Source organism: Orycteropus afer, unplaced genomic scaffold, assembly GCF_000298275.1.
Source record: "Orycteropus afer afer isolate SDZICR_OR568_19922 unplaced genomic scaffold, OryAfe1.0 scaffold00006, whole genome shotgun sequence".
NCBI lineage: Eukaryota > Metazoa > Chordata > Mammalia > Tubulidentata > Orycteropodidae > Orycteropus > Orycteropus afer.
In genome coordinates, this window is record NW_006921593.1 from 29,384,509 (window position 1) to 29,402,436 (window position 17,928).

The 17,928-nt window shown below is 42.8% G+C and overlaps 1 protein-coding gene across 1 annotated transcript in view; it reads left to right on the top strand.

Annotated features, from left to right (window-relative positions):
• Positions 1–16,925, top strand: part of TRIP12 (thyroid hormone receptor interactor 12) — a 114,215-nt gene extending 97,290 nt beyond the window's left edge. The window contains exons 33-42 of the mRNA XM_042780901.1: positions 1,091–1,247; positions 2,527–2,625; positions 6,316–6,430; positions 7,079–7,233; positions 7,927–8,091; positions 11,051–11,215; positions 12,761–12,874; positions 15,355–15,449; positions 15,956–16,059; positions 16,729–16,925. Coding sequence (XP_042636835.1) covers positions 1,091–1,247; positions 2,527–2,625; positions 6,316–6,430; positions 7,079–7,233; positions 7,927–8,091; positions 11,051–11,215; positions 12,761–12,874; positions 15,355–15,449; positions 15,956–16,059; positions 16,729–16,925 — 1,366 coding nt within the window. The remainder of the gene's footprint in view (positions 1–1,090; positions 1,248–2,526; positions 2,626–6,315; positions 6,431–7,078; positions 7,234–7,926; positions 8,092–11,050; positions 11,216–12,760; positions 12,875–15,354; positions 15,450–15,955; positions 16,060–16,728) is intronic.
• The last annotated feature ends 1,003 nt before the right edge of the window (positions 16,926–17,928 follow it).

The window sequence follows — 17,928 nt, forward strand, 5'->3', positions numbered from 1 at the left end:
TGGTGCTACTCTGTCCTATAGGGTTGCTATGAGTTGGAATCAAGTCAGCGTCACTGGGTTGGGTTGGGTTTTAGTCATGTTATGAGAACCCCTAGTAACACAATAAGGACTCCTTAGTGGCACAGTGGTTAAATGCTTGACTGCTACCTTAAAGGTCAGCAGTTTAGACCCACCAGTCATTCTGCGGGCAAAGCGACCTGGTGATCTGCTCTCACGAAGGTTGTACACCCGGCCTTGTGGACTATGTCTCCACCGACCAACAGTGTGGCTTTGAGAAATGTTTTTTTAACTTACATGGTTTGAACCCACCAGCTGCTCTGTGGGAAAATGATGCAGCAGTCTGTTTCAGTAAAGGTTATAGCCTTGGAAACCCTGTGGAGCAGTTCTGTTCTTTAGGTTCATTTTGAGTCAGAATCAGCTCAGAAGCAAACAGCAACAGTCACGTTACGTGAGACACTGGTGGCCCAGTGGGAGAATTTTCACCTTCCACGCTGGGCCCCTGGGTTCCGTGCCCAGCCAGTGCACCTCATGCGCTGTCTTGCCAGCGGAGGCTTGGTGTGCCACTGTGATGTTGAACAGGTTTCAGTGGAGCTTCTGGACTAAGGCAGCCTAGGAGGAAAGGCCTGGTGAACTGTTCTGAAGATCTGAAAACCCTGGGGATCCCAGCAGTCCAGTCAGCAACCAGTCTTGAGGATGGCAAAGGACCAGGCAGTGTTCACTCTGTTGCGTATTGGGGTCTCCATAAATTAGGGGCCAACTTGACTGCTGCTAACGACAACAAACAATAAGTCACTTTATACTACTTAAAGGTCCTGGGGTACAAGTGTAGGATTTTAGTGGTTCAGTTTCAGATTTTACAGTGAAAGTCCACGTGAATCATTTTTACTTGATCACTTAGAATTCCGCAGAATGACTGATGAAAATTCTTTAAATTTGCCTGGACCATTTCTGCTGCTTATATTGATCCTTAGCAGTCTTTTATATCAAAAGGTGTTCCTAATTTAGGTTCTGCTGTGTGTGTGTGTATTTTTTTAAAAAAATGGTTGCTGATTTTAATTGAGATAATACATTTTATTGCATCTCTTTGCAGCCCGTTTTTCTTTCCTTTTGACACCCGGCAAATGCTTTTTTATGTAACTGCATTTGATCGGGATCGAGCAATGCAAAGATTACTTGATACCAACCCGGAAATCAACCAGTCTGATTCTCAAGATAGCAGAGTTGCACCTAGATTGGACAGAAAAAAAGTAAGTTTCTCCCCAGAGTATTTAAAGTTAAACCTTAAGCTGAGCTTTTCAAAATAATAAGAAAACTAAAAGTGTAATATACCAATTGATCTGTCTGCCTTTTGGTTTTAGAAGCCTGTCTTACTCTTGTCATCTCTTTGCTAATCTTGCCTATCCTCTGTTGCAGCCACATTTTCCAATCCCACTCTTGTGACAGGACTGTGATGCTTTGTTCTCCAATAAGAATCCCCCCACACACCATCTCTGCAGTAATTTCTGCAGGTCTCCAGTTTCCATTAAGTTGTCAGTTCTCATCTACCAAGAAAATACCTTGTTTTCTATTACTGAAGTTCCCTCTTCTTTCTGAGTTAGGAACTTAAACCTTAGCCTCCTTTTTGTATTTGATCCTTGGTACAGTGGGTAGAATTACTCAGATCCACCTCATTCCCTTAGGCAGTCATTCCAGTCAGAAGACCATCCCTAGTACATTTCAAGTCTCTGCACCAGTCAGCCCAGGACTACTGACGCCTTCCTGTGCTGGTCAGGGCTCCACATCCATGATTCAAACCACCTCCATCCAAGACTCAGGCCTCCACCTCTGACTCCAGGCTGCCTTTTTCTTGCCTTCTCTGGTCATCTGCCTCCCTTCTTGGCTGAGGATTCTTACTTACATCTCTCCTCCTAACACATCTATTGCCAGAGTGCCACAAGAGCCATTAGTAATGACAAGAAAAGTGGGGAAATTGATACAACAAGTATAGTAGAAACAAAAAAGATGAAAAAAAAGGCTTGTGCTTCCTTTTTGTTTGTCCTATTATGGTTCCATAAAACAATGCTGTTGTCATAATTTGGAAATCTGGCAGGACCTTTTAGTGTCCTCATGAATCTCTTGTCAGTAGGTGGCTCTAGCAGTGTTGGTACGATCTTGGCAAGTACAGAGGAGCCAGTAGGTGTGCCTCCTGCCCTCTCCATACCTGTGTCTCCATCCTCTAAGCTGTAATCGACCTGGGGAGACTGCACAAAGCTGCAGCCCTGAATTGTATTCATGCTTGGCAAGGTCATCGGGACCCCTTCTTCTCCAAGTTTTCTGAGATGGCCAGGGGTTTGTAATACATTAATAATTACCCTTACCTCTGGCTTTCCCCGGTGTCTGCCAGGCTGCAGCTGCTTAGCGTTTTCTGAGGTACATGTTTAACTGAGTAAATTTTAACAATTGATTTGTTGCACTTCAAGAGATGCCACCGTTTGTTCACACGTAACATGCGGAGAGCAGTGTTTCATGTTGTCACTTTGTTTGTAGCGTACTGTGAACAGAGAGGAGCTGCTGAAGCAAGCCGAGTCTGTGATGCAGGATCTTGGCAGCTCACGGGCCATGTTAGAAATCCAGTATGAAAATGAGGTGAGGTTATGAGTCTGCAGGAGCTCTGGGGGCACTGTGGTAAAAGCACTGGGCTGCTAACCAGAAGGTTAGCAGTGTGAACCCATCAGCTGCTTCATGGGAGAATGAGGCAAGCTGCTTCCATAAAGATTGACAGCCTTGGAAACCCTAGGGGGCAGCTCTCCTCTGTCCTCTAGGGGCGCTGTGAGGCTCAGTCGACTTGAGGGCAGTGGGTTTGGTTTGGGCTTTGCTTCTGTAAAGATCACAGCCTTGGATATCTTACGGGGCAGTTCTACTCTGTCCTCTAGGGGCACTGTGAGTCTGAAGCGACTTGAGGGCAGTGGGTTTGGTTTTGGTTATGAATCAGCAGATGGTCGTTAGCCTGACTTGTACAAGCTCTTGATAAAATGTCTTGTGAGTTTCTGGGTCCTATGAAATTCTAAAAGACAACTGGAAAATTAACCTAAGATGACAATTTTCTCTTTTTCCTTGGAATGATTTGTTCTAAGGTTTCCATTTTTCAAAGGTTCAAGTGTTTTCACATGCACAGATGTTGTGCAACCTCTAAGTTGATAATAAAGAGCCCCTGATGGCACAATGGTTAAAGTGCTTAGCTAACCAGAGGTGAGCGGTTTGAACCCGCCAACTGCTCTGTGGGAGAAAGATGTGACCAGTCTGCTCTCGTAAAAATTTACAGCCTTGGAAACTCTGGGGGCATTTCTGCTGTGTCTTACAGGGTCACACCAAGAATTGACTCATCAAAAGTGGGTTTGTTTTCAAGTTTTATAAAATTTAAATATTTGAACCAATTTTTTGAAAAAATTAGGGTTCTTAATAAAATAAGATGCTTGCTTTTTAATTGTACAGTTGTAAGAGTTGATGAAAGTGTACTGCCAGTAACCACTGCCATGCAAGATAAAGAACAGGCCTGTTACCTCAACAAGTTCCCTCAAACCTGTCTCCTTCCCCTCCCTCCACCCTTGGCAATCACTGAGCTGTTTCACCATCGTCAACAAGTTTGGTTGAAGAGCGCAGACTAATCTAAATCTAGTCTTACTGATTTCTCCTTAGCCTGAGAGAATTTTATGTTGAAGGAGAAAGAATTAACTGGCTTTATAACACCACCTGGTGGGTGTCAGCATTACTGCAGGCCCCTCCTTTCTTTGCTGTGCTGCACTTCCCTTCCCCCCACTTCCTCTAGTGCCCAGCATTCTTAGACACCAAGTCCACACCAGTACAGAGCTTATTTTTTACTTTGGGAGGTGATGCACACTCGTGCACACCTATGTGTGTGGCCGTGTGAGGAGCAATGAAGAAAAAGTAAGGATACACGTGAGGGAGCAGGGCAGGTGATCTAAGGTGACATTTGAGCAGAGGCAGGACATTGCTATCTTGGCAAGAGTACCTCTAACAAAAAAAGCTGTGAAGTAAAGGCCCTGAGGCAGCATTCTTGGCCATTTGGAAGATGATTGTGGCTACAGCACAGTGAGCAAGGACTGCATAGTACATGAGGTCCACGATGGTGGGACTGGAGGGGGGGGGTGTGTCACGGAGGACATGAGGGCAGTAGCAAGCACTGGAGATTTTGCTTTGTGTAAAATGGAAAACCTTTGGAGCAATGGTAACAAACATGCTCTGTCAAGATCACTCTTGCCTCTGGGAGAATAGCATGTAGGCCGTTAGGAATGCTGGTGAAGAGGGCACTTAGGAGGCTCTAGAAGTGCAGCAGATAGGAGGTGGCCAGGCTGGTACGGAAGGGTGGGCTGGGAGGTAGGGCTCACACGTGTACTGGTAGGGATGGCTGGTAGAGATGGTGCTTGAAGGGCGACTCCAAAGCTTTCGAGGCAGCGTTCACTCTGGGGTGAAAGCAGATGTCATTTCTTGGGATAGAGAATACTGAGAAAGGATTGGGGTTGTCAGCAATGTGTCCTCAAGTCCAAGGTGATTGTTACTTTGCAAGTCAAAGATAAACATTTGGTGGACTACAGCTAATCTTTTAAGCTAATGTGAATCATTTATTAACATAACTAGGAGCTCTGGTGGCATAGTGCCTAAGGCATTTGACTGCTAACCAGGAGGCAGGTGGTTCAAACCCACCAGCCACTCTTCGGAAGGAAGATTGAGCAATGTACTTCCGTAGTGGTACAACCTTGGAAATCCAAGGAGGGGTCACTATGAGTCGAATCAACTCGATGGCAGTGAGTTTAGGTTTTTTTTGGAGGATAATGGTAAAATGATACTCTTCATTTATAAAAAATCAATAAGTGAAGTGCAACCTTCTTGAAAGGACTACATCAGCTATCACCTGTGATGTGAACTTGTCATATCTTTGGGTGTGGTCTGAGTTGGGAGAACTGGGGAGGACATGGAGGAATAACTCTGCTGTGAGCATATCCAGGACCATGCATACAATGCACAATCTTGGTTGCACATGCCTTTGGAGCTTGTTTGAAACTATCAGTGTCCAGGCTCTAAGCCAGACCTACCAAATCAGACTCTCATCATGTTGGCACCCTGTTTGAGCGTGTTCATGAAGCTCCCAGGGGATTTGGGTGCACCATTGGGGGTTGAGAGACATTGGCAGGACGTATGAGGCTAAGGTAGCCTGTAGGTGCTGGCTGGGGTCAGGCCTTCCCTAATTCAAATTTTATTCACAATCTTCTGTTAAATGGCTACTATGTGCCAGACACTACTGGGGATACACAGGTGAATAAAACAGGTGTCCTCCTCAAGTGAGATAAGCAAGCATGTAATGAAATTGTGGCAAAGGAAGGTGATAAGTACTTAAGTAGATGAAATGAAAGTCCTAAATGAAAACAAAAAACAGCTAAGGCAGATAGGCTTCTTGGAGGCAGTGATGTTTGAGCTGGGTTTTTTTTGTTTGTTTGTTTATTTTTTAATTTATATTGTGATTTGGGTGAAAGTTTACAGAGCAAATTCACTTTCCATACAGCATGTCACATATACTTTGTCTCATGACATGGACTACAATATACCACAGTGCAACAGCTCCCCTCCCACTTCCCTTTCATAGTTACCTCTCCCCTTTGTCCTTTCCTCCTATGCACTCCTGTCCCTGAGCTGTCTCCCTGTGCATACACAGCCCTTCTTTCTCCCATGATTGTTCTCTCCAAGGAGGGTATCTACCTATTATAAATGTTCAACTCATATGCCAGTCTTTTGTTAGCTGGAAGCCACAAGAGTGGGTTCAATTCCAGACCTAAAGGGCAGCTGGGGACCATAGTCTCAGTGGTTCCATCAGGCTCTATCAGACCAGCAAAGCTGGTCCTCTTTTTTTTTTTTTTTAATGATTTTGAGTTTTGTTCCATACTGTTCTCCCACTCTATCCAGGATCTCCTACAGAGATTCCTCCATTTGAGCTGGTTTTGAGGTGGTAATTCACCAAAGAGAGGAGGAGGAGAGGGATCTATACCAGATACTGCTGGGTTGTTCTCTGAGGCAGAGAAACACTGGGGGCTTTACTATCCACGTACAATCTCAGTTAAAACTCCAGGTCCATTGGGAACAGTGCTAGTTCATGTCCTAGGTGAAGGAGTGGTCGCTGTCCAAGACTACAGGAATTAATCTAATCAGGAAGACAGTTTAGAGAAAAACTTGTAATGCATCCTGGTGGACAGTGGCTGTTAGTATCCATACAGGTACAAAATAAAGCACCCCACTTGAAATCGATGTGCTCTTGTTCTTGTCTAGGTCGGCACAGGTCTGGGGCCTACACTGGAATTTTATGCACTTGTATCTCAGGAACTTCAGAGAGCTGACTTGGGTCTCTGGAGAGGTGAAGAAGTAACTCTTAGCAATCCAAAAGGTAAAACTGATTCCTGAGTTAGTCGGTTGACGTGTGTTACTCAGCCCAAGTAATGTACATGCACCCTTATAGTTCATTATATGTATCTTAATTTGCTAGTAGGGGACGTTGGTTCAGTGGTAGAATTTGCGTCTTCGATGTGGGAGACCTGGGTTCATTTCTTGACCAGTGCACCTCTTGTGCCACTCCCAACCATCTGTCCGTGGTGGCTTGCATGCAGCTGTGATGCTCAACAGGTTTCATCGGACCTTCTAGACTGAGGCAGGCCCGCAGAAGGCTGAGCAGTCTACTTGTAAAAGTCAGCCAGTGAAAACCCTACGATCATAAGGTCTAATCTGCAACCAATCACAGGGATTGGGCAGGGCCTGGCAGCATTTTGTTCCACTCTGCCTGGGGTAGCTGTGAGTCTGTCACTAGCAACAACAGTTTCCTTGTAGAGGACCATGCTCTGTGACTGGCAATCATTCACTTAATTTTGTGTAGCCTCTGTTAGGTTGATCAGACATGGGAGGTCTTCCAGCCCTACAGAAGCTCACTCGGTGGTCTGTTTTCTAATTTGAGAATACTGAGCCTCTCACATGTTGTTAGTTACCAGGTTTTTGTTTTGTTTTGGAATAGCATCTAAAGCTTGAATTGTTCACTTTACAGGAAGCCAGGAAGGGACCAAGTATATTCAAAACCTCCAGGGCCTGTTTGCACTTCCCTTTGGTAGGACAGCGAAGCCAGCTCATATCGCAAAGGTTAAGATGAAGTTTCGCTTCTTGGGAAAATTAATGGCCAAGGCTATCATGGATTTCAGATTGGTAAGTTCGAGGTCACTTACTTTCCTCCAGCATTTCTGTGCCGTGCTCCGTGCTCTGTGCTCCATCACAGCACTTTCCTGGCCTGCGCCCAGGGCTGTGTTCTAGAACAGTGCTTCTCAGACTTTAATATGCATATGAATTGCTTGGGGATTTTGTTAAAAATTCTAATTCTGAGTAAGCATCCCTAAGATGAAGCCCCAAATACCATATTTTCCTACCAGCTCCCAGGTCATGTCCACCTGCCAGTCTGTGGACCACACTTTGAATAGCAAGATTTCAGAGACTCATACAGCATTAAGGGTGGTTTTAATTATACTTTTTGCCATTAAGTTTTTAATTCAGTGGGAAAGCATGAGACATAGCTAAGCCGCCGTAGATTCCCACTTAGAGCACTGGGGTCAGAACCATCTGAGCCTCCACAGAGGCGGTGGTACTTCCAGCCAGTTCTTTGTTTCCTCTTGTCAGTTTCTGAGGTACTTTGAGTACTGTTTTACAATATGTGAGCCTAAAATTGAGTTAAATGAGAGTAATCAATTTCATGTAATGGGAACAACAATTCCTAAATACATTGTTTTCTTCCCTTGGGGATTGCTTGGTCTTTCTCAATGAACCCTTAAAGTGTCTTCTATAGACTTGAGGCAATCCAGGAAGCTTAGTGTAATTATTAAAGTATTTTTTTCATTTCCCTTTCAGGTGGACCTTCCCCTTGGGTTGCCCTTTTATAAGTGGATGCTGCGGCAAGAAACTTCACTGACATCGCATGATTTGTTTGATATTGACCCAGTTGTAGCCAGATCGGTATATCATCTTGAAGATATTGTCAGACAGAAGAAAAGACTTGAACAAGATAAATCCCAGGTAGGTTGAGAAGATTAGGGCACTGTCAAGTAGACCAGTTCTTTATCTTAGAAAGACTTGGTCTTTGTTAGTTAGTTTGTATTTAACCTAGTTAGTTTAGAAGAGCATCATTTTATTATTACTGTTATTATAACGGAAGCATATGATTGCACAGTGAGTTGGGTAACCCATGGTAACAGCAGGTAATAATGAATGATGAGGAAATAAAACCCTTCTAAAGGCAGTCAGAGAGCTTGTTTTTTATTTTTAGAAGAGCCTTTTGTATATGGGCAGATACTGTATCATACTGAATTATTTTAGTAAGCACTTGAATCACTAAAACTGTTCTCAGGAGAGATTTATTTTCAGGAAGGCAGTATGATTTAGGAACAGTCTCTCTGTTTCTAGAGAGCTTACAGGAAGATGTTTTTAAAGGTCATGGTGGAGTCCAGTATTTTCTGGGGTGTGTTGAAGTTCCTCTTAGATCTTCTGGGTAGTATGTGAGCCTTATAGTATTAATATCCTTTCTGTGCCTATTAACACTGGATGTAAAATCATTTGACTCAGTCTGAGATTGGTAGTGGCTCTGTCTGTGATACTAGGAGGAAACAATGGTGTATTTTAAAAAGAAAGTGACATAGATCAAATAGACCAATGCTAAGTTAATTCCCTTTTGACATGTTATAGAAAGCAAACGTAGTGAGAGGGGAGAGCCTGTTTCCAGAGAAGGTGTCACCTTTCTTGATGAGCTAGAAAAGAGCTAGTGGCGGGATGGAGATTTAGGACCCCCATTCTGGGAGTCCAGGAAATACTTCAGGGAGTCAGGATTTGTAAAGGGGTTGACTATATCTCTCATGGTAAGTGGTAATTATTAATTAGTACTTTTTTTAAAAAAATGAAAGAGAAATTAGTGTTTGATGAAGCCAAGTAAGCTAACCATCTTTTCCCAAACAAGATGTGTCTTCCTTTGGATTTTTGGAAGCAGTCTGGTTTAGGCTTACCAACTTTGTAAAGTTTAAACTACTACCGTCTTGTTTAGGATTGTCTCTTAGGTAGATCACAGACAAAAAAAAGACAGGCAAAAGGAAGAAAGAAAAAAGAAAGACTCACAGCCCCCTTGTAGTGCTTTACGTGTGAACTCATCTGATCCTCCCAGGAGCTCTGTGAGATGAAGGTGCCCTTGTCATCCCGATTTTACAAATGAACAAATGGAACCAAGCAGGTCCCAGGGCCACACATCTAGACTGTAGGGGAGCTGGACTTTAAGCCAGGCTGTCTGCTCTAAAGCCCGACTCTCGGGTTATGTGGCTCTGTGACACACCTCTGTTGCATCAGCACCAGGCCACCACGTTCTCATCCTGTTGTTGCCTTTCAGGTTGATGCTTCTGTGCTTTGCTACTCTTGGCGTTGCCATCTTTATAGGCTTCATGGCACAGCACAGGATCTGCACCCCAGAAGTGGCTTTGTGTGTTAACCTGATTGCTAATGGTCTGCCTCCCAGCAGAGCGAGAAACCTGTGGCAGCCCATTGTTTATAAAATGTCCAGGTAGATTACTTTCTTGAAGGAGATGCAGGAAATGTGCTCAAGCTCTGAACCTAGTATGTGAGTCTAGAGAAGGAGCCATGGGTTTCTCTAACCTTCTGAAGGACACGCTCTCTATTCCAGATCCCCTCTAATGAGAGCGTTTTGTAATGCAAGTATTTATAAGTAGGATGCTACTTCAGTAGCTGCAGGAGAAGAGACTTCCCATTACAGACTAGTGATCACCTTGATCTGTGAGAGGTGGTAGGGGTAGTTTTGAGAGTTTTCCAATGGGGGATTATTAAAGTGGAGATTTTTTTTTGTTGTTGAACAATACATCAAATACGAAATGAAAAGTCTCCCTTAGGGTGTCATCAGAGGACACACCTGAAATGAGGAGATGCCAACATGGGGTTTTGCAGAGAAACAAGCATGGACATAATTTTCATCAGCTACAGTTTGCCTATATCTTCATTAACACTGCTGCCTCCTTTGTATTTAGGATTACCTGGAATCCTAAACAGCTTTTCAAATTCCCTTTTTAAAAAAAAAGACTGATTTATTCATTGGTACTGCTGGACTTACCCAGTTTAAATGATATTTTCTGTACATTGAGTGCTTTGTCTATAGAAACTTAGTCTTTTAATTCTAAACACAAAAGCATCTGCAGTTTAGAAATTCATTGGCCTTGGCCTTCTTTCTCCTAGATGCCTTCGTTTTCAGATAGAGTTTGTGTTTTTCCATGTAGATCTTTGATCCTTAATCTGAAGAATAATGTTTTACATAGGCCTTTCATTTTAGAAAGTGAGTAATACAGACTGCTTTTAACATTTGCCTTTAGAGCTTGACTTGACTTTCCTTAGGATTTTATTGGGAACTGTCTCATCACAGTGCTACTGTCTGAGTGCAAATTCATTGTGTTTCATAGGCTTGGAGGGTTGAGTGGAGCCTGTCTCTGTCTCTGGGGTATTCTTTAGACTTGAGCTCTGTGGGGGAGAAGATGAATTGCCATCACTAGATGGTAATGGTAGAATTATTTGAATGTACATTTCCCTGACTGTTACTACTCAGTATTTGCCTATGTATGTATGAAGCTCATCAAGAGATCCTGGGGTTTATGAAAAGTCGGGCTGACTTTAGAGCCCACGCTCTGAACATGAGCTGTTATGCAGACTTTTAGGGGCTCTCGTGGAATCTGATTAGAGTGTGGTCACGTGGAGAGGTGGCATCTCATGAAGGAACTTACAGACAATCTTGTTTTTCATATAAAAACAGGTAGATTCTGTGGTGCTTAAGATCCTTCCTTTGTGATCACAATAACTTAGACATACTGTAGGTTACGGTTTTGGAAAGAAAGACACCGAGGACCTGAGGAACTCTTTAAGATTGATTAAGAAATCCCTTTGTTTGTAAGAACAAAGTTACTGTGCTTTATTTTGCCTTCTTGTCTCTTTCCAGACCAAAGAGAGTCTACAGTATGCATTAGAGACCCTGACTATGAATGGCTGCTCAGTGGAAGATCTAGGATTGGATTTCACTCTGCCAGGGTTTCCCAATATCGAACTGAAGAAAGGAGGAAAGGACATACCAGTCACTATCCACAACTTAGAGGAGTATCTGAGAGTACGTAACCGAGGCGTCCTTTAGGGAGAGGGCCTGTGTGGCCAACTGGACTCTGCCTGCTGCTGCTATGTCCAGGGAGAGGAAAGGGGCCTGAGTCCAGTGCTGGGTCTGTCACCTTCTGCTGCAGAGACTTAGTTAGACCTTTGACATCTCCAGAACACTGCAGGAAGGTCACTAACTCAGGCCTTAGTTTCTGTTTGCTCCTAAGAGAACATATCAGATGCTTTGTCATACTTGTATAATCTACTTATCCTCAGGCTTGAATGCAAGCTAATAAAACTGCATTCTCTTAATTAAAAAACAAAAAATTAGGAAAAGGAAGCCATCACATGTGTTCTCATTAAATGACATTCCTCCATTTCTTCCAAGCGGGCTCCCAACAGTTTCCTCCGGTACTCACGCACTTAACATGTTTTGTGAGGCCCTCCAGCTGAGTAATTGTGGTCTTTGGCTGTATTTACTAAAATGAAGAAAAACAATTTTATGGTAACTATTAGTCATAATTTAAATTATAACACAGGTTGATTTTGATTGCCGGTGCTTGAAAAGTTTGTTTTGGTTTATCTCTGGCATTGAGTGGAAAGAGCATTGAATTTAAGTCAAGAGTATCCACGTCCAGCTGGAGCTGACTTTTCCACTTGCCTCCCAGGGACATTAGATCCTTTGGAAAACTGGGGCTTTGGTTTCCTCATCAATTTTAAGAGAAAAAGAGTAGATGAAACAATACCTCAGACCCCATGTTACCTAACAATTCTGTGATCATAAATAATCCCTTCTTACACTCAGTTGGATGGTCTCATCACATTGCTGGCACCTTTGACTAACTTCACATCACTTCCTCTTTCAGCTTACCAGTGAATAATGAGTTAATCTCCAGATTAAGGTTGTAGTCTTTAATACACTTGTTTTTCTATCAATTAAACACTAACATTTTCATGTTTCTCTAAATACGTTGTTTTGATTTTTTCTGTACCCAGTGGATTAGCCAAAGTCATTGATGCTGGTTTACTGTCGGAGCAGTAAGAGTCACCTGCCTTTTTCTTCAGTTTCATTTGACGACATTTCTAAACTTTTCTAAGTGGATACACACACTACAGAAAGGGGGTGGTTCTGAGAGTTTAACAGAGTTCAGAATGAAATAATTTGTATTAAAAATTTAAAACACTTAACAGTTGCTGATTGTCAATTTTGATACATGATCTTTATTTCTCACCATTTTCTCCTCTAGGGGGAATTCTCCTTGGCTTCTCATCTGGCTGAAGTAATATAACTATACCATAGGAATTTTGCATAAACTTTTTTAACACTTCTGTAAATACAAATGGCATGTTTTACATTTTCTTACCGTCCTAGACCCAAATTAGTAGTTGACCTGACTGACCTTTTATTTATGCAACTTTCTAGAAGATACTTTAAAGATTTAATAGTTTGTTTAAAAGAAAAAAAAAAAAGTATGATCCAGAAGGATGTTTTACTATACCACATATTCTTTAGTAAAAAGATTTGAAACCTTGTCCCAATTTTAAGATGGCTTTTCTTTTGCAGCTGGTTATATTTTGGGCACTGAATGAAGGCGTCTCCAGGCAGTTCGATTCCTTCCGAGACGGGTTTGAGTCCGTCTTCCCACTCAGCCACCTTCAGTACTTCTACCCGGAGGAAGTGAGTCCCTTTTGTCTAAAGGAAATGGCCACTCCTGGTTCTGAACCTGCCGTGATCTTGGTGGGGCATCTCTGTGCTATCAAGTCAGAGATTGTCTTCTTGCAGAAAAATAGGGAGAGCTTGGGAGTAGAAGAGATTAGGGGGAGGTGAGGGTCATTTGCTGGTCAAGGAGCAACCTTGGGACCCTCCTTGGGCAGGAGGGTCCATGTGTGAAAGAGCAAGCACAGCTTCTCTGTCAGCTGCATGTTTCTCTGTGTCTGTGGCTGGTCCATTCCTGGCCCCTAGTAGACCTCTGGTGGCATAGTGCCTAAGGTACTTGACTGCTATCCAGAAGGTGGGCGGTTCAAACCCACCAGCCACTCCTCGGAAGAAAAATGGGGCAATCTACTTCCGTAGTGATACTGCCTCGGAAACCCAAGGAGGGGTCGCTGTGAGTTGGGTCCGACTCGACAGCATATAACAACAACAATAACAAGTGATTAAGGCTGCTAACCAAAAGGTTAGTGGTTCGAACCCACCAGCTGCTCCGCAGAAGAAAGATGAGCCGGCTGGCTTCTGTAAAGATTTATAGCCTTGGAAACCTGATGGAGGGTCGCTGTGAGTCAGAATCAACTTGATGGCTATGAGTTTGGTTTTGGTTTTGAGTAATGAGGGAATCTGAGGGAGTGGTGTTTTGTTGTCTTTTTTAAAAGCTGTACTGCCAGATTAGGTGACAGAAACACAAAAGCATGTTCTGTCGAGTCAATTCTGACTCACGGCAGCCTTCTAGGACAGAGTAGACAGCCCCATAGGGTTTCCAAGGCTGAAATCTTTATTGAGGCAGACTACTTCATCTTTCTCCCACAGAGTGGCTGGTAGGTTCAAACCACTGACCTTGCAATTAGCAGGTGAGTGCTTTAACCACCGTGCCATCAGGACTCCTAATGAGTTAGATGAGACATTGTTTTTTGATCACAGTCCTTGAAATTTTAAAACAATTGCAGATTATTTGATTTCTGGGTTCACAGTGAAGGCACTTCTGAAAATGGAAAAAAAAGGGTTTAACACACGGTTTTCTCCAGCCATCTTTATTTGAAGAGCAACAACAATCTCAAAAGAGTAATTCCTGGTAATGAGGAGTCATAGAGAAAGAGGAACTAGGAGTTGTTAGGTCTTTCCAATCTGGGAAACTTTTCTGTTTTTTGAATACTAGCTTCAGAGTTCTCATTCATTACTGAGTGAATCTGGAAATCTTTGAGGGTCTTAGCATTTCAGTCTCAATTACTGTGTTTTGTGCCCACTTTGCTATGCTGCTTACTGACCTGAGGTGTACCTGGCACATTAGAGCATTCATTAGGTGTTTATTGAATTGAAAGCTGTGAAGTATTGCACCTGGAATAGAATCCTGTCCCTCCCACTTAACTGTGTGGCCTTACTGTGCCACTCTGATGTGATATCCTCATCTCAGGTTGGGATAATCTCCACCTCACAGGTGGTGAAAACTACACAGCATATACATGTGTGTATATAAGTACCTGACAGCGACAATGGGGTTGACAGATACAGACATGCACACACACATATACGTATCTGACAGTGAGCAACACGGCATTGACAGATACAGACACGCATATACATACATATAGAGTACCTGTCGGTGAGTGACACAGTGTTGATAATGACTTTTCATTTGCCATGAGTTGGATTTTCTCCAAGTATGCCATCATTCCACACATGGGTTGGTAACCAGAAGATGGTTGAATTTGAAGCTGATAACTAGATTTTCCAGGGACACAAAAGCATTGCTTTCTGAGATTCATTTGGGAACGACTTTATTGTAAGCTGTCCACATACAACTACTGTGTAGCATAGATAATGTTCCTGTTGGCCTCTGGGACTTTGTCTGAAGCCTTTGCTTCAGAGATCTGTCAGTAGCAGATTCTCAGCTGAAAACCTCCAAAGCTATGTGTGTTGTCTGAGATTTAAAGGCTTCTGTAGAACCCGTCCCTGCCAACAAATGTAAAAATGTATCACAAAAGCACACTAAAGAAAGAGGTCCTGAAAATAGTGCTGTTCCTTGGTATGTGTCGGCCTTTGTATTGGTATAACATAAAACGGAGCATGCATTTCCACCCATTTACACAGCTGTAGACAGACCTTGCTTTAGTGTGCTTTTGTAAATCCTGTGTTTTAAAGGTTGATGGCTATCCTGCATTAAGGAAATCTGTCAGCTCCATTTTTCCAACAGTGTATGTTCACTTTATGTCTCCACAGTGTGGTAACTCTCACAATATTTTACACTTCTTCATCATGTCATTGCACACTTAACAGATTACAACATAGTGTAAACATAACTTTGTAGCACTTGGAAACCAAAAATTTGATGTGACTCACTTTATTGCGATACTTGCTTTATTGCGGTGGTCTGCAACTGAACCTGTGAATCTCTGTGGTATGCCTGTATTTCTTTATTAATTCTTTACACTTATTTAAACACATAGTTGGATCAGCTCCTCTGTGGCAGCAAAGCAGACACGTGGGATGCAAAGACATTGATGGAATGCTGTCGGCCAGACCACGGGTATACTCACGACAGGTGAGTACTGGACTGTGCCATGTTGTCAGTTGGAGATATGTGCATGTATATGTTTTAAACAACAAAAGTGGTATAGGGAGCACTTTAAAGTTTATCCCCCTACTACTGGAGGCTTCCTGGAATTCTGGACATATTTCTCTTAGGACTGGGTCTGAGGACCCAAGGGCCTCCCTTTCAAGTATCTCCATGAATATGTAGAGGGGGAGGGGATATGGGCTAACTCCCATTGTTACTTACAGGCATGCAGAGGTCGCTGTGTAACCTCAGATTGTCTCACTCAGAACCACAACATGCACTCTGTGTGAGCTCCAGCTGTTGCAACAGAAACCAGTTTGGTTTTCACAGTGCCTTGAGATGAGATGAGAGTTCACATGCTCTACTCATACTTAATCCTAAGTAGTTGTGAGTCAGTGAGTGGCATGAGTACACTCTGCTGAACTAACACAGTGTGGGCTAATGGGAACTTCAATATGCTGAACTAATTGTGGTGTCTCCTTTGGTTGTAGTCGGGCTGTGAAGTTCTTGTTTGAGATTCTCAGTGGTTTCGACAACGAGCAGCAGAGGCTCTTTCTCCAGTTCGTGACAGGCAGCCCCAGGTTGCCGGTTGGAGGTGGGTACGGCAGGGTTCCTTGGCATTTACTCCATCTGTGGGCGTATGTGGGCAAGCCGTTGCTTTTACCAGCCTTACAGTGTCTCTTGGTGGTTTGGGTTTCATAATGTTTCCAAGTGTTCAATATGTCTTATAGTATATTAAGCATATAGTGAAAGACTTCACTGGCAGGGGAATCCAGAGGGGTAGTCTTCCAACACATTGAAATAGGATTCCTAAAACACAGGGAGTGCTACTTTTCTATATAAAATTTATGGCATTTGGACATTATGAACTTAATTGGCTTAGCTGAGAATGGAGGCAAATGTCTGAGTTTCCAGAAATAACTCTTAATTTGAGTCGAGTTGGTAAGGCATAAAGAACTGTTGGGCTTCACAGTACACATTGACTTATTGTGATACAATAGTTCCCAGGCTCTGTACACTAAAAGCATATTGAACGTGTAGATTTAATTCCCGGCAAGAAAGAATACCACGTGCGTGTGTTTGTGAGAATATGTTCAGCAAAGCAGGTTAATATTTTCTGAGGGTAGTGGCACAATAAAGGGTGTACTTGTCACTCCAGAGGGGTTCTCAGGGGCAGAAGTCACTTTTTTTCTCTGAACTGTCCATTGCGCATCTTGTAACACTGACTCCGCTCCTTGGTCTTTCTTCCCATCCTCTTAACCAGGCTTCCGGAGTTTGAATCCACCTTTGACAATTGTCCGGAAGACATTCGAATCAACTGAAAACCCAGATGATTTCCTCCCATCTGTAATGACTTGTGTGAACTATCTTAAGTTGCCGGACTACTCGAGCATTGAGATAATGCGAGAAAAACTGTTGATAGCAGCGAGAGAAGGGCAGCAGTCGTTCCATCTTTCCTGATCACAGCAGAAAGCCCGTGTCTGCCTGTTACAGCAAAAGAGAAATCATGATTTCTTTTCTAAATGTATCACCTGAGTCAAGGAAACATGTTACGCCTTCTTGTTGTAGGAAAAATGACTTGCAGATTATAAAAGAGACGCTTGGTTGATATTCATTAATGGCCCCATGGACTTAAAGTGATCAGGCCCTAAAAAGTTGTTGTAATGAGGTTTCTTTAGCAAGTTCTTGTTTAAATTATCATTTCTTTGATGAGTGACGTTTTTAACTTGCTTTGCTGTGTGAAATTTACAAAAGGGATGTTTTTCCAGGCTGGAACAATAAATGTCGCTGTGCAGTTTCATTCTGGGCTGTGTGTGTCCATCTAGCCAAGTCTGCAGTTCTGTTTCCTCCAAAGACGACTGTTGTACATAAGACAGAAACTGAAGCTTACATGTATTTGACTAGTTTAACAGACAGGCTCCACGGACTTTCCACTTGCTTCTAATTCTCTCTCCCTGATGCGCGTATTGTCTGTGCAGTCACACAGTTCTTTTTATGTACAACACTCACAGAGTTGTCACATCTTCATCAGCCAGGGCTTTTGTTGTTCTGTGCTCTCCCAGATTAAGACACAATTTAAAATTCGTTGGGTTGAGATATAATGTCAGTATCACTCAGCCTCTGTAACTAGATAGTTTTTTCTTAACAGCTTGGTTTTAATGTAGTAGTGTAGGGCATTACTGGCCTTTTACCAGGTGACACACTAGGTCTGTTTACACGGTGATTCTGGCAGCAGCAGCGTCTAGAACAGAGAAAGGAAAGTTGGTTTCTTTTGTGTACATTAAAAAGTCTAGAGCTTGGGCTGGCCCAGTATTTATTACTCTACAGCCAGAGCATTTTGAATTGATGTGAAGTTTTAAGCAAAAGTAGTCGTTTTCATTCCCTCCTGGCATAAAAGGATATTTTCCTCATTTGTTCTCGGTAAGGTTTTTGTTGATCATTTTCTTTCTCCCACTCTCCTCTA